Source organism: Kogia breviceps, chromosome 9, assembly GCF_026419965.1.
Source record: "Kogia breviceps isolate mKogBre1 chromosome 9, mKogBre1 haplotype 1, whole genome shotgun sequence".
Lineage (NCBI taxonomy): Eukaryota > Metazoa > Chordata > Mammalia > Artiodactyla > Physeteridae > Kogia > Kogia breviceps.
Genome location: NC_081318.1, coordinates 113,322,472 through 113,336,706, shown reverse-complemented (window position 1 = coordinate 113,336,706; position 14,235 = coordinate 113,322,472). Strand labels below are relative to the sequence as shown.

Genomic DNA, 14,235 nt, shown 5'->3' with positions numbered 1-14,235 from the left:
GAGGTGAGGGTCTCAGCTATCTGGGCGAGCGACTCCGTTTTCCTGGCCTCCCTCACAAGGACCTGTTATAAAACTTGTGTTTGCTTAGTCTGTCTCAGGTCCATTTAATTCTTAGACCAGCCAGAGGAGCCTAGGAGGGGAGAGGAAAATGTTTTCCTCCCTGGCAGTCCTGAGTCTATATTCCCCGCGGGGTTCGAGCTGCTTCCGGAGCTGTCAGGTTACAAGCCCTATGGACAGCACAGCTCAGGGGCAGGTCCCCGAGGGAGTAAATCTGTCCATTCGGTCAACTAGCTCAAACGAATTCAGGAAATCTCTTTCCTGTCTCCTTCGCGAAATGTTAAACAGCAGTGTTACTTTCTGTGGCCTGGGGCTTTAGGTTAATTACAGCAAGTGCGGGACAAGGGTTATGAAAGAGAAAGACATTCTTTTTTAAAGAATGCACGTGGGCAGCAGTGTGAAATTATGACTGTAACCTGCAGCCTCTCGGGTCATTCACTCGTCAGTGGCCTCTTGCCGGGTCCCTGTCGTGTGCAGGGTCCAGCACTACGAATGAAGCAGCTTCCAGACTTGAGGTCCCTTGCTCAGCCATTCTTCATTCGCCTGGAACAAGGAATTCTGCCTTTCTGTTGATGGAAACTAGCTCATAACAGGTCAAAACCCCAGACCCAAACTGCTCAAGTGACTTGCAGAAACTCAGGCCCAGCAGTGTCATAGGGGCGGGGCGGGCACCAGGCCGTTATCGCGAGACTGAGCACACGTCCGTCTCCGTGGGTCCGAGGGACCTGGTACCCATTTGCGTGGCCTGAGGAGGCTGAGGGCCAGCTGGGTCCTGGGCACCTGGCTCCCTCAGTGATGATGGCTGGGCAGCTCTGGGGGCCGGGCCCTGAGGGCGCTGCCAGCCGAGGCCCCTCAGCGGGGCCTGGGCACCTGCGGGAGGACCCAGACTGTGTGCTGGATGAGCGCTCCCCGGCAGGGTGACTGGCCCGCCCAGGGACCCCCGTCCCCTCAGCCATGGCCTGGACCTCGGAGGGCGGAAGTCGAGACTTGGGACCTGAACAAGTAAGATGTGGGGTGATGATGTTGCTTTGCTTCGGGATTTGTGATGTGTTAAAAGCCGCAAGGACGCATGGAGAAGGAACTTCATTCCCGTCTTTCTCTTTCTTTGTTTATGACCTTTAAGAGCCTTACACCTTTAGATAAAAACTTGCAGGACAGAGGATAACATTTGTTTTGATGGAGGTTTACAGGAACGTTGTGACCTGACCTTCGCGGACAGCTGCGAGAACAAAGGCTCTGCCACGAAGAAGCCTTCAGCAAACCAACCGCCCGTCCCTCACCTTTCCTATGAAAGGGCTTTGCTCAAAGGCTTCAGGGAGTTCGGGGGTTTTAAGGCGTGAGCCCCCCGTCTCCTTGATCAGCCCTGAAATAACACTTTCTCTGCTCCACACTCCAACGTTTCTGTTTTGTCTGCCCTCACTGTGCATCGGGCACACAGTCTTGTGTTCAGTAACAACGCCCCCTTTCCTAAGCTGTGACCCAGTGCTTCTCCTGCTACGTCAACGTGCCATCTGTAATTAATGAGTGATCATCTTTATGTAGTTTTTCGTACGTTTTAAATAGAAATTTCAGTCTGCCACCTGAGCTTTGTCCCAAAGCTTTGTCCCAAAGCTCCTAGCCTTCTTTCTTAATGTGATTAGCCTATTTTAGCCATTTTCCTTTGTTTTCTTTTTAAACAATCTTTAAAGTTGGATGTGCAAAGGTTATAACTGGGATCACATTGTAAAACTCTTTGGAAAAATCTACTGAGGCTGAATATGCACAGACCCTACCACCCAGCAGTTCCTCTCTTGGGAGTTCGCCTAAATGAAATACACACGGTGTGTTCATCAAGAGCCACGGACAAGAGCGCTCACGGCAGCGTCGTTTGTGAGACCGCAACGGCGTTGTGCGTCACGACCCCTAATGCCCACGGCATCAGGATGGTACCCGTGCGTGTGCTCACACAGTGGGGTGACACTTATCACACTGCAGTGATAAGAATGAAGGGGCTCCAGCCACGCAGCGTGAGGCTACGGGTGGCTCGCAGACTTTCAGAGGAGCAGCCGCACATATGTTCCCTTTACGATGCTTGCCAACCAGGAAGCCTGCTCAGTGGGCACAGAGCCTGGGAGAGAGGTGCCCTTCAGGGGCGGGAAATGCAGGGCCTGATGGGGGCCCAGAGGGGCTGCTGACCAGCCGCCGTGCTCTTTCCTGGTTCTGGGTGAAGTGACACGGATACGTTCATTTTGTGAAGGTCCACTTGAGCTGTGTGATGGTTTGCGCTCTTTTCCATATGTATGTTGTACTTCAATAAAAAGTGGGAAAAAAGGTTAGGATTGCTTTCAAGAATTTTATCAGACAGTTGCTCATTGCAACTTGTTCTTTAGCTTAATACCGAATTTCCACAAAATCAGACTCCGACTTTTCTTTTTTCTCTTTGGCTCACGCTACATTGCAGACCTCTAGGATAACCTCCTTTGTTTTCTTCTTTATAAGCATTTATAGGCATAAAAACAGGCAACCGCATGACAGTAATGTGTGTTAAAGAGAGGGGTATATACGTATGTGTGAATATGTATATACACCAGCCTGAATACTGTTTTCCCTCAATTTCACAGATAGTGGATTAGGAATTAAATTAACTCACGTACTCAGCCTAGTCATGTTTGTTGACTTGGTTGTAGAGGTTAAAGTTCAAATTAAAGGTTAAGGGTGATGTGTCGTTAAATTCTTTTTGCTGTTATGTTTCTTCTTTTTAGGTTAACTGGATCGTGGAAGACTGTCACGAGTATGGTGTTTATACTGACTTTTCTTCTTCTAGGTGAGTCTTCCTAAATAATGATCCTTGAAGCCATTTCACAGGATGTGTGTGGTGAGAGACATCACAGTGGAATGACTCATATTTGTAATAAATGCCACAGGAGCCTGGAAGTGATGGCACGCTCTTGAACCATTCCTTTTTTTTTTTTTGTCTTTTATTTCTGATTGTAAAAGTAATATGGGCATCTTTGTAAAGACTTAGCAAGTACTTTATTTCTCTTAGAATCACAGTTTAAAATGAAAGAAGTTGCTTTGAAGTTACGACTCCTTTATATTTTTATTGCAAACACATGCCATTGACCTTTTCTAAATCTGGGTGACTCCTCTTATGGGATTTTGACAACCAAAAACTCTGGCTTATCATGGGATTCTTGAAGAAATGATGGAACAGGCCGTTTGCAGTTTTCTGACTGTAAATGTCACCCATCACAAACCCTAGCACACCGAAAAACTGCTCTGTGGTATGCGGACAACCTGAAGTGTAGACTCTGCCCATGAGCGAGTCCCCCCAGTGTCACCACGAAATGCTCTCTTACATGGCAGTGGGGGCTATTTAGTTGGGACTGCATGCAGATACCTGGACCGAGGGCTCTCTAAGCCTGCGCCAGCCTGCCTTTAGCCGCATCTTAGTGCCCTGTGCACCCACCCCATCTCAGCAGACCCCTAGACTAGACCTTGAATATTCCAGTTCCCACTGAGAACTGCACACGCTGCCTGGCTCTGCTGCTTCCCACTGTCTGGTCTTCATGTCTGCTGATCTCAGACTGTGAACCTCAGGAGGCTGCACCTGCGCCCCCGACCCCTCGCTGCTGCCCGCCCCTGACTCGTGAACCCTCTGTGATGAGATTTCCCACAGCTCTACCCTAGACCCGTGCACGGTGAGCCACGCCTGCTCTGCTTGGGCCCCACCTCCCTGCCTGTGTCAGGAACACGCCCTGTGAACGGTAGAACTATTTGTGCTCAGGATTTTCCTTGTTTTGGAAATGAATACCCTATATTCCTTTGACGTCTTTTAAGATACAACTTCACAGTGCATGCAAACTTCTTCTTTGTCTCTCCCCACTGTAAGCTTGCCCGCTTGCCCACAAAGGGGCCAGATCCATTTTAGACACCACTGATGTGTTCATGATTTCAATGGAATTAAACTGGACTCAGATCCATTTTTTTAAAATCTATTTTCGGCTGCATTGGGTCTTCGTTGCTGTGTGTGGGCTTTCTCTAGTTGCGGCGAGCAGGGGCTACTCTCTGTTGCGGCGCGCAGGCTTCTCATTGCGGTGGCTTCTCTTGTTGTGGATCACGGGCTCTAGAGCGCAGGCTCGGTAGTTGTGGCACATGGGCTCAGTAGTTGTGGCTCATGGTCTCTGGAATGTAGGCTCGGCAGCTGTGGCACACAGGCTTAGTTGCTCCACGGCATGGGGGATCTTCCCGGACCAGGGCTGGAACCCGTGTCCCCTGCATTGGCAGGCAGATTCTTAACCACCGTGCCACCAGGGAAGCCCCTCGGATCCTTTTTTTATCTACTGGGGTGAAATCCACATAATATAAAATTAAGCATTTAGAAGTGAACAATTTAGTGGCATTGAGTGCATTCACAATGTTGTACAACTACCACTTCTAATTCCAAAACATTTTCATCAATCCCTAAAGAAACCCCACACCCATTAACCAGTCACTCCCCTTTCCCCCTCCCCTTTCCCCTGGCAACCACTAATCTGCTTTCTGTTTCTAAGGATCGACATGTTCTGAATGTGTCATATAAACGGAATCATACAATGTATGACCATTTGTGTCTGGCTTCTTTCACTAAAGCGTCATGTTTTTGAGGCTCATCCTTGTTGTAGCTGAATAAGTGCCTCATTCCTTTTTGTGGATGAATAATATTCCATTGTATCAATAGACCACAACTTGTTTATCCATTCATCTATGGATGGGCATCCACTGCTTCCACCTTTCGGCTGTTGTGAATAGTGCTGCTGTGAACATGTGTGTACACGTACTTGTTTGAATACGGGAAGTCCCCTACATACGAACCTTCACATCGTGAACTTTCAAAGATTCAAACGTGCGTTCGCATGTCCAATCACATAACTTAGTTCACGTGTCTGGCGTACATTGTCACGTGTGTGCATCCTCTACAAGTGGCTGTGCTTTTCTGTACCTTACCGTACAGGACTGTGTAGAGTACAGTAGTACAGTATCTTTATTTCTTGCCTGTTCACTTGATGCCAGCCCCTGTAGGCCAGCTGTTGTACTGTACTACTGTACTTTTCAAGGTACTGTACTGTAGAATTTAAAATGTTTTCTTTATTTTTTGTGGTTTTTTTAAATGTATTATTTTGAAAAGTGTTATAAGTATTTGGACTCACAAACAAATTGGACTTATGAACTAGCTCTCAGAACGGAACTCGTTCACATGTAGTGGACTTACTGTACCTGTTTTCAATTCTTTGTGTTATATTCCTACTAGTAAATTGCTAGCGAGGAATTGCCAAACTCTTTTCCAGAGAAGCTGCACCATTTCACTTTCCCACCAGCAATGTATGATGGTCCCAGCTTCCACACATCCTCACCAACACTTGTTACTCTCCATTTTTTAGAATTGTAGCCATCCTGGTGGATGTGAAGTGCTGTCTCATTGTGGTTTTTATTTGCATTTCCCTAATGATTGATATTGACTAATATTGAGCCACTTTTTATGTGCTTGTTTGACATTTATATATCTTCTTTGGAGAAAGTCTCTTCTAGTCCTTTGCCCATTTGATTGGGTTTTTGTCTTTTTGTGGTTGACTTGTAAGAGTCCTTTATATTAATATATTCTGGATATTAGACGCTTCTCAGATCTATAATATGCAGATATTTTCTTTCATTCAGTAGGTTGCCCTTTCACTTTTTGAGTAATGTCCTGTGATGCAAAAAATGTTTTCATTTTAATGGTGTCATATCTAAGAATCCATTACTAAATTTTAGGTCATGACAATTTACTTCTATGTCTTTTCTGAGAGTTGTATGATTTTCACTCTTATATTTAGCTCACTGATCCATTTTGAGTCAATTTTTGTATATAGCATGACGTAGGGATCCAACTTCATTTTTTAGCAAATGGACATCCAGTTGTCTCAGCATCATTTGTTGAAAAGACTATTTTCCCCATTGAATGGTCTTGTCACCCTTGTCAAAAAATTCAATCAGCCATAGATGTATGGGCTTATTTCCGGATTTGCAATTCTATCCCATTGGTCTATATGTCTATCTTTATGCCTGGACCACTTTGTTGGAATTTGACAGGGATTGCTTGGAATCTATAGACAGTTTCAGGTAGTATTGTCATCATAACAATAGTAAGCATCCTGATCTATTTAGATCTTTAAAAAATACCTTTCAGGGCTTCCCTGGTAGCGCAGTGGTTGCGAGTCCGCCTGCCGATGCAGGGGACACAGGTTCGTGCCCCGGTCCGGGAAGATCCCACATGCCGCGGAGCCTGTGCGTCCGGAGCCTGTGCTCCGCAATGGGAGAGGCCACAACAGTGTGAGAGGCCTGCATACAGCAAAAAAAAAAGAAAAAAAAAAAAACCTTTCAGCATTGGTTTATACTTTTCAGTTTGGGTTGTAAAATGTGTCTCCTGTAGGCAACATATAGTTGGATCATGTTTTTTTAATCCATTCTGGCAATCTTTATTTTGATTGGAGAGTTTAATCCATTTACATGTAAAGTAATTACTGATAAGAAAAGAATTCTGCCATTTTCATATTGTTTTCTCTGTCTTATACCTTGTTTGGTCCTCATTTTATCAATTATTGCCTTTTGTGTTTAATTGTTTGTTTGTTTTTTTTCTTGGCTGTGCCACACAGCATGTGGGATCTTAGTTCCCTGATCAGGGATCGAACCTGCGCCCCATGCAATGGAAGCACAGAGTCTTAACCACTGGACCACCAGGGAGGTCCCTGTAGTGTACTGTTTTGATTCTCTTCTCATTTTGTGTATATTTTTTAGAAGTTTTCTTGGTGACTACCACAGAGATAACAACTAACACTGAATTCATAAAATATAGCTTGAATTGGTACCAACATAACTTCAACAGCATATAAGTACTCTGCTCCAATACAGCTCCATCCCTTCCTCCTTTATGCTGTTGTTGTCAAAAATTACACTTTTATATATTGTGTATCCATTAACATAGATCTATAATTATTTTTATACAATTGTCTTTTTAATCATGCAGGAAATAAAAAGAAGAGTTAAGAAGCAAAAATACAATAATACTGGCTTTTATATTTACTTATTAAAACTTATAGTTACCTTTACTGGAGATATTGATTTTCTCCAGATGACATTGACTCTCTAGTGCCCTTTCACTTCAGCCTGAAGGAGTCCCTTTAGCATTTACTGTAGGGCAGGTATTCTGGCAATAACTTCTTCAGTTTTTGTTTTCTGGGAATATCTTAATTTCCTCTTCATTGTGAAAGATAGTTTGGGTGGATATAGAATTCTTGGTTGGCATGTTTGTTTTTTCTTTCCTTTCAGCATGTTAAATATGTCATCCCACCACCTTCTGGCTTCCATAGTTTCTGATAATATTCAGAGATCTGATAATATTCTTATTAAGGATTCCTTGTACATTACAAGTAGTATTTCTCTTGCTGTTTTCAAGATTCTGTGTCTTTGGACTTGAGGACACAGTGGGGAAGGAGAAGCTGGGAAGAAGTGAGAGAGTAGCAATGACATATATACACTACCAAGGGTGGGAGGGAGGCTCAAGAGGGAGGGGATATGGGGATATATGTATACATATAGCTGATTTAGTTTGTTGTACAGTAGAAACTAACACAACATTATAAAGCAATTATACTCCAATGAAGATGTTAAAAAAAAAAAGATTCTCTGTCTTTGGCTTTTGACTGACTGATTATAGTGTTTCTTAGTATAAGTCTCCTTAAGTTTATCCTAGTTAGAGTTTGTTGAGCTTCTTGGATCTGTAGATTTATGCTTTTCATCAAATTGGGAAGTTTTCAGCTATTATTTCTTCAAATATTCTTTCTGTCCTTTGCTCTGTCTTCTTCTGGGACTCCCATAAGTGTACATTGATCAGTTTGATGCTGTTCTGTAGGTCTCTCAAGCCCTGTGTACTTTCTTTATTCTTTCTCCTCCTCATCATCATATTTGCTAATTTCAATTATTCTGTCTCTGAGTTCATTGATTCTCTCTTTTGCCTACTCACATCTGCTGTTGATCCCTTTCAGTGAACTTTTAAATTTCAGTTATTGTACTTTGCAGCTCCAGAATTTGTATTTGGTTCCTTTTATAATTTTTCTATTGATATTCTCATTTTATTCATACTTCATTTCTTTGGTTTTCTTTAGTTCTTTGTCTATGGTTTCCTTTAGTTTTTGAGCATATTTAAGACAGATGGTTTATAAAGTTTTTGTCTAGTTAGTCCAATGTTTGGGCTTCCTCAGAGATGTCATGGCCAGTTTATGTCTTGAAATCTTTCAACAGACATTGCAGCCTCCCAGAAAACTGTTCTAGCCCAAGGGAGTGGGTAGAAACAAAGGTCAGCCTCTGCACCAGCTAATCAGGGGAACACTAGGTGGGTCAAAACTCAGAGTTACCGTAGTTGAAGAACAATGTCTGTATTAGACCCCTGGCACAACATCTGCACCAGAAACGTTGGCTGCCATTTGCACAGCCACTGCCACCATTCTGGGGAGTGGGAGATGGTAGGGCAGATGAGCAATAATGCCACACTGCTCTCTTTCCAAAACTAATCTGCCCTTTTCTTCAGTCCTCTAGTTGCTGTAAGTTTGAGATTAGATTTCAGAATTCCAATAAAGTTGGTCCTGTTAGTCTTTGCAAGTTTATGATTGTTTCAATGGAGGAACAATTTTTTGAGCCCCTTATGCTGTCATGGAAAATTATTGTCACCCAAGAATCTGATATAGCTTCGCTGCTTAGAGGAATTTCTATTAATAGATGTTGTCCACAAAAATGCAATTAACAATCAGGTTAAGAAGAAAAAAGAGGAATTTTATTCAAGCCAAACTGAGGATTATATCTCAGGAGACAGACTCTCAGTAGTTCTGAGAACTGTTCCACCTGTTAGAAGTCAAAGGCACATATACATTTTTGAGACAAAAGCTCATACGTCAAAATGACTTGCTGATATTTATATAAAGTTCCCTCCCATCTTTGAGGAGCTCTGGTTAATCTGTAATGCAGATATACACTGCATATTAGGGAGGGAGGGAGGAAGACCAAATGGACACAGAGAAATAACTTTAATTTTTTTTTGTCCTGCCTGAAAATATAAATTTTGTTTCATCAATGTAAAATATCTTATAACTGTTTCCAGATAAACTATGTAATCAAAGTCATTCTTTTCCTTAACAGGATTTAGAAATCACATGAGGCTTAAAGAAAAAGAGTTTCATCACAAATCCAGACAATTTTATGCTGTAATTGCAGAATATGGTTCACAGCTTTACAATTACCAGGTGATGTTTTGTTAAATCATTTTGTATGTCACTCATTTAAAATCTAATACACTAGATTTGTGATTCATTACCCTTTCCTTCTTCCTTGTTTCTCCCTTTTGCAATGGGAATGTCCATCCTATGCTGCTATGTCTGAAAGCAGATAATGTGTTTGATTTCACAGCTTCATAGCTAGAAGGGAGTTTGCTTCAGGATGAATTGTACCTGGGGTCTCATCCATATCTGATTTGGATGATATTTAGTTGAGGCTTTGGACTTTAGACTTTTAAGTTGATGCTGGAATGAACAAAGACTTTTGAGCTGTTGGGATAAAATGGATGCATTTTGCATGGAAGAAGGACATTAATTTGAGGGGCCAGGGTTAGAATGTCATAGGCTGAATATTTATGTCCCCCCCAAATTTATATGTTGAAACCTAACCCCAGGTATTAGGAGGTGGGACCTTTGAGAAGTGATTAAGTCATGAGGGTGGAGCCCCCATGATTGGGATTAGTGCCCGTTATAAAAAAGATAGCCCAGGGACTTCCCTGGCAGTCCAGTGGTTAAGACTCCACAGTTCCACCGCAGGGTGTGTGGGTTCGATCCCTGGTCGGGAAACTAAGATCCTGCATGCCACATGGTGTGGCCAAAAAATAAAAATAAAAAATAAAAAAAGATACCCCAGAGGGCTCCCTGCCCTCTCTCTGCCATGTGAGGACACAGTGAGGAGACACTGTCTATGAACCAGGAAGTGGTTCTCACCAGATACCAAATCTGCTGGTGCCTTGATCTTGAACTTCTGTCTCCACAACTGTGAGAAATAAACTGTTATTTATAAGCCAGCCAGTCTCTGGTATACTGGAGCAGCCTGACCAAACTAAGCCAGCACCCCAAGGGAAGCTTCAGCACATGGAAAATGGCAACTAACACTTCAGTTAACCACTGCCTGGAGTTGTGGACAGAATGGCCTCCCATCTGTCCTGAAGCTAGTCAAAGCAAAAGGGACTTAGCCTGAGACCAGACACTGGTGTCCCCTCTATGGTGTACCCCAGCACTCTGATGTTACCTTGTCTATCCTGTGCTTTGGCCTCTGAAGATGAGAGAAGGGAGGAAGGACAGGAGCTTCGGTCAAGTCAACCACTGCTCCACAGAAAGAAGGGGCAGACCAATGAACTCCATCCAGTCAATGACCTTGGACCTGAGTTGGTGCCCTCTTCCCCGGAAGTTATAAGGTTTAAAATTGGATAACTTGTGGCAGTTTTGTTATATATATATATAAAAAAAGTACTGGCCACGTGAGGCATTTGTGAACACTTGCATCCAATTTCTCCCAGCTCGAAGTATTGGAGCCACATTCTAAGGCATAAAGCTTTGGGTCTCAGTCGACATTACCTGTAAATACAAAACAGTGCTCACCTAGGCAGCGCACATACAAAAACTGGAACAGTATAGAGAAGATCAGCACAGCCCCTGAAGAAGAATGACTAGCGGATTCATGAAGGCTTCCATTTTTTTTTTTTTTTTTTTTTTTTTTTTTTTTTTTTTTTGGTACGGCCTCTCCCGTTGCGGAGCACAGGCTCCGGACGCACAGGCTCAGCGGCCATGGCTCACGGGCCCAGCCGCTCCGCGGCATGTGGGATCTTCCCGGACCGGGGCACGAACCCGTGTCCCCTGCATCGGCAGGCGGACTCTCAACCACTGCGCCACCAGGGAAGCCCTTCCATATTTTTAAGAGTAAAATAGTTAACAATGACAAACAAGGCTGTGGCCCTGCCCACAGCTGTTTCTCTGCCTTTTCTACTCAGCCCTGTCATTTCTCAGGAGGCTGTTGATTCCACACCTGTCCAGTTGACTGCAGATGCCAACTGGTCCTCCTTCCATGGGCATGTTTTGGTCAGGTAGCAGGTGTTTCATCAGGAGCTTTGTTGGAGATGCTGTGCAGTCCTACTGAGGGCTCTGGACATCTGTCCTAACCTTCCATGGGGCTCTGTACACCTGCCTGGAAGGAAGCTCCAGAAAGTTTCTTAGGAGCCCCAGCACCATTCTGATCACAGGACCCTCGTGGAAGGCATGGATCACCAGCCGTACCCAAAGCAGCCTCTGCTGCATCTTTGAGGTTTTACTTTTTCCCTGTGGATGCCAACCCATCTTTCACGTGTTATCTTCCTTTCCCAGTCCTTTTCTCTTCACTTTCACTTCCTCACTTTTTGTTTGGTCTGATGGCTTTTTTTTTTTTTTTTTTTTTTTTTTTTTTTTTTTTTTTTTTGCGGTACGCGGGCCTCTCACTGTTGTGGCCTCTCCCGTTGCGGAGCACAGGCTCCGGATGCACAGGCTCAGCGGCCATGGCTCACGGGCCCAGCCGCTCCGCGGCATGTGGGATCTTCCCGGACCAGCGCACGAACCCGTGTCCCCTGCATCGGCAGGCAGACTCTCAACCACTGCACCACCAGGGAAGCCCAGATTTTTTTTTTTAAATTTATTACTTTATTTATTTTTGGCTGTGTTGGGTCTTTGTTGCTGTGCACGCGCTTTCTCTAGTTGCAGGAAGTAGGGGCTACTCTTCGTTCCAGTGTGCAGGCTTCTCATTGTGTTGACTTCTTTTGTTGTGGAGCATGGGCTCTAGAGTGCAGGCTCAGTAGTTGTGGCACACGGGCTCAATAGTTGTGGCACCCGGGCTCTAGAGTGTAGGCTCAGTAGCTGTGGCACACAGGCTTAGTTGCTTAGTTTTTTATACTATATTTGTTCCTATAGTGGAAGCCACCTAAAATCCTTTTGGAAATGAGGCAAATAAAAATGCTTTTGAAAATCCGGAAAATGTTAGCTTTCAAAGAACCCTCAAATTCATTTATCAGCAAATTAATGAAGGCATATTTTCTGTATGTTCTTTTAAGGTTAGAACAGAAAAAAAGTAACAGAAGTGCAAAACACTGCCCCTACCGACAGGAAATCTATTCAAACAGAAACTGAAAAACTAGAAATAAGAATTTCTCCCTACCAAAAATAAGCTCCCACATCCACATCCCCATCAAAGGAAAAATGTTGAGGAGAGCCTGTAAGAAATTAAATTGCCCACTAATGAGAACCTACCGTTTAGCACAGGGAACTCTACTCAGTGCTCTGTGGTGACCTAAATGGGAGAGACATCCAAAAAAGAGGGGATATATGTATAATTTGATTCACTTTGCTGCACAGCAGAAACTAACACAACATTGTAAAACAACAATACTCAAATAAAAATGTTTTAAAAATTAATTGCTCATGGGCTTCCCTGGTGGCGCAGTGATTGAGAGTCCGCCTGCCGATACAGGGGACGCGGGTTCGTGCCCCGGTCCGGGAGGATCCCACGTGCCGCGGAGCGGCTGGGCCCATGGGCCATGGCCGCTGAGCCTGCGCGTCCGGAGCCTGCGCTCCGCAACGGGAGAGGCCACGACAGTGAGAGGCCCGCGTACCGCAAAAAATAATAATAATAATAAAATTAATTACTCAGCAGCAAAACAAAAGCGAGGTAATTGTTTTCTGTGTGGCGTGCTGTGTTCCATTCCACTCCATTGTCACACAACAGTGTAGATGAGATGTCCCTCCTGCCTTGCACCATTTTGGCAGAGCAAACTGATGGGAATTCAGAGTCTTTGAAACAAAAAGCAGACTTGTCCGCTGAGAAGGATGGGACATTATTTCTCAGATAGCTCATGGATGGTCACTGCAGTGGCCATTTCATGGCCTGACCCCCAGAACCTGTGCATGGAACCTTTATTTGGAAAAAGAGTCTCTGCAGATGTAATTAGGGTTCCTGAGATGAAGTCATCCTGGATTTCCCAGATGGGCCCTAAACCCGTTGACACGTGTCACACAGATAAGATAAGACACACAGAGGAGAAGCACCTAGGGGAGAAGGGCGTGTGGGGACAGTGCAGCCACAGCAAGCCCGGGAGCCTCCAGAAGGTGGAAGAAATGGAATCTCTCTTGAGCCTCAGGGGAAAGTGCGGCCCTGCTGACACCCTGATCTCGGACTTCTGGCCTCCAGGCTTGCAAGAGAATCCACTTCTGTCATTTTAAGCTGCTGGGTTTGCAGCCACTGGTGGGGGAGCCTAGAACCCATGAGGTACGTGGAGCTTCGCACACAGAGGAGCCGGCGGAGGGAAGCTGGGTGGGCCGGGGCTTCAGCCTGGGAGCAGACCCTCTGTCCGCTGTCCTGTGTGGACGTCCTCCGCCACACCCTATGTGCATCCGAAACAGCGGCAACGTCGTCAGCCTGGCTGGGCACCCCCTCTTCAAACCTGAGATGGTCCTGTTGAGACACCCTGCCGGCATTAGGTAAAGCCTGCAATTTGTTTGATGGCATGCTAATGGAATCCAGCCATTGGCTTCCTTACAGAGAAAGGGGTTGCCCCTCACTGTGACAGGAACAGACCTCAGGTCTGGATGCTTCCGCATCTCCTCTAAATATAGCTATTTGCAGGAAGATGCAGGTGTCTTAGAGGCTGTGGGTCCCACTTGCCACACGTCTCTATCGAGGGTGGCAGTGTGATTTCCTTCCCCTTTACAAATAGGAAAAATAACTCCACCTGAGTAGGCAGGATTTGGAATGATTTTGTTTTGTTTTGTTTTGTTTTTTTTCAGGCCAGGCTTCGAATGCCAAAAGAGCAACTGGAACTTTTAAAGTGAGTGAGATGTTCTCGTGTGTGTGACTTTCTGGTGTGGGTCGAAACACTGAAACGCTTTTGTAAAATTATAAAACTAATTTCTACTTCTGCAGATCATTCTTTAAGGGAATATACACTGGGAGGTGCTTTCATATTATTTATTATTTTTTAAGAAAGGAAACAACCAAGATGAGAAAAACAGGTCAAAGGTTAAACATGTGGAATGGAGAATTATGAAGCCATTAAAATAATTCTAAAATATATTT

The 14,235-nt window shown here is 44.4% G+C and overlaps 1 protein-coding gene and 1 non-coding gene across 3 annotated transcripts in view; both read left to right on the top strand.

The window, feature by feature from the left end:
- SUN3 (Sad1 and UNC84 domain containing 3) overlaps window positions 1–14,235 on the top strand; it is an 86,628-nt gene that overhangs the window by 49,008 nt on the left and 23,385 nt on the right. Inside the window, exons 3-6 of one of the 2 annotated variants that reach the window (XM_067042983.1) lie at window positions 2,799–2,860; window positions 9,244–9,347; window positions 13,351–13,428; window positions 13,947–13,987. In XM_067042983.1, the coding sequence (XP_066899084.1) occupies window positions 2,830–2,860; window positions 9,244–9,347; window positions 13,351–13,428; window positions 13,947–13,987 (254 nt within the window). In that variant the 5' untranslated portion in view covers window positions 2,799–2,829. The remainder of the gene's footprint in view (window positions 1–2,798; window positions 2,861–9,243; window positions 9,348–13,350; window positions 13,429–13,946; window positions 13,988–14,235) is intronic. The other variant, XM_067042984.1, reaches the window with a different exon arrangement.
- Window positions 10,735–10,841, top strand: LOC131763142 (U6 spliceosomal RNA). Its single transcript, XR_009337539.1, has one exon. It is a non-coding gene; the product is annotated as a U6 spliceosomal RNA (small nuclear RNA).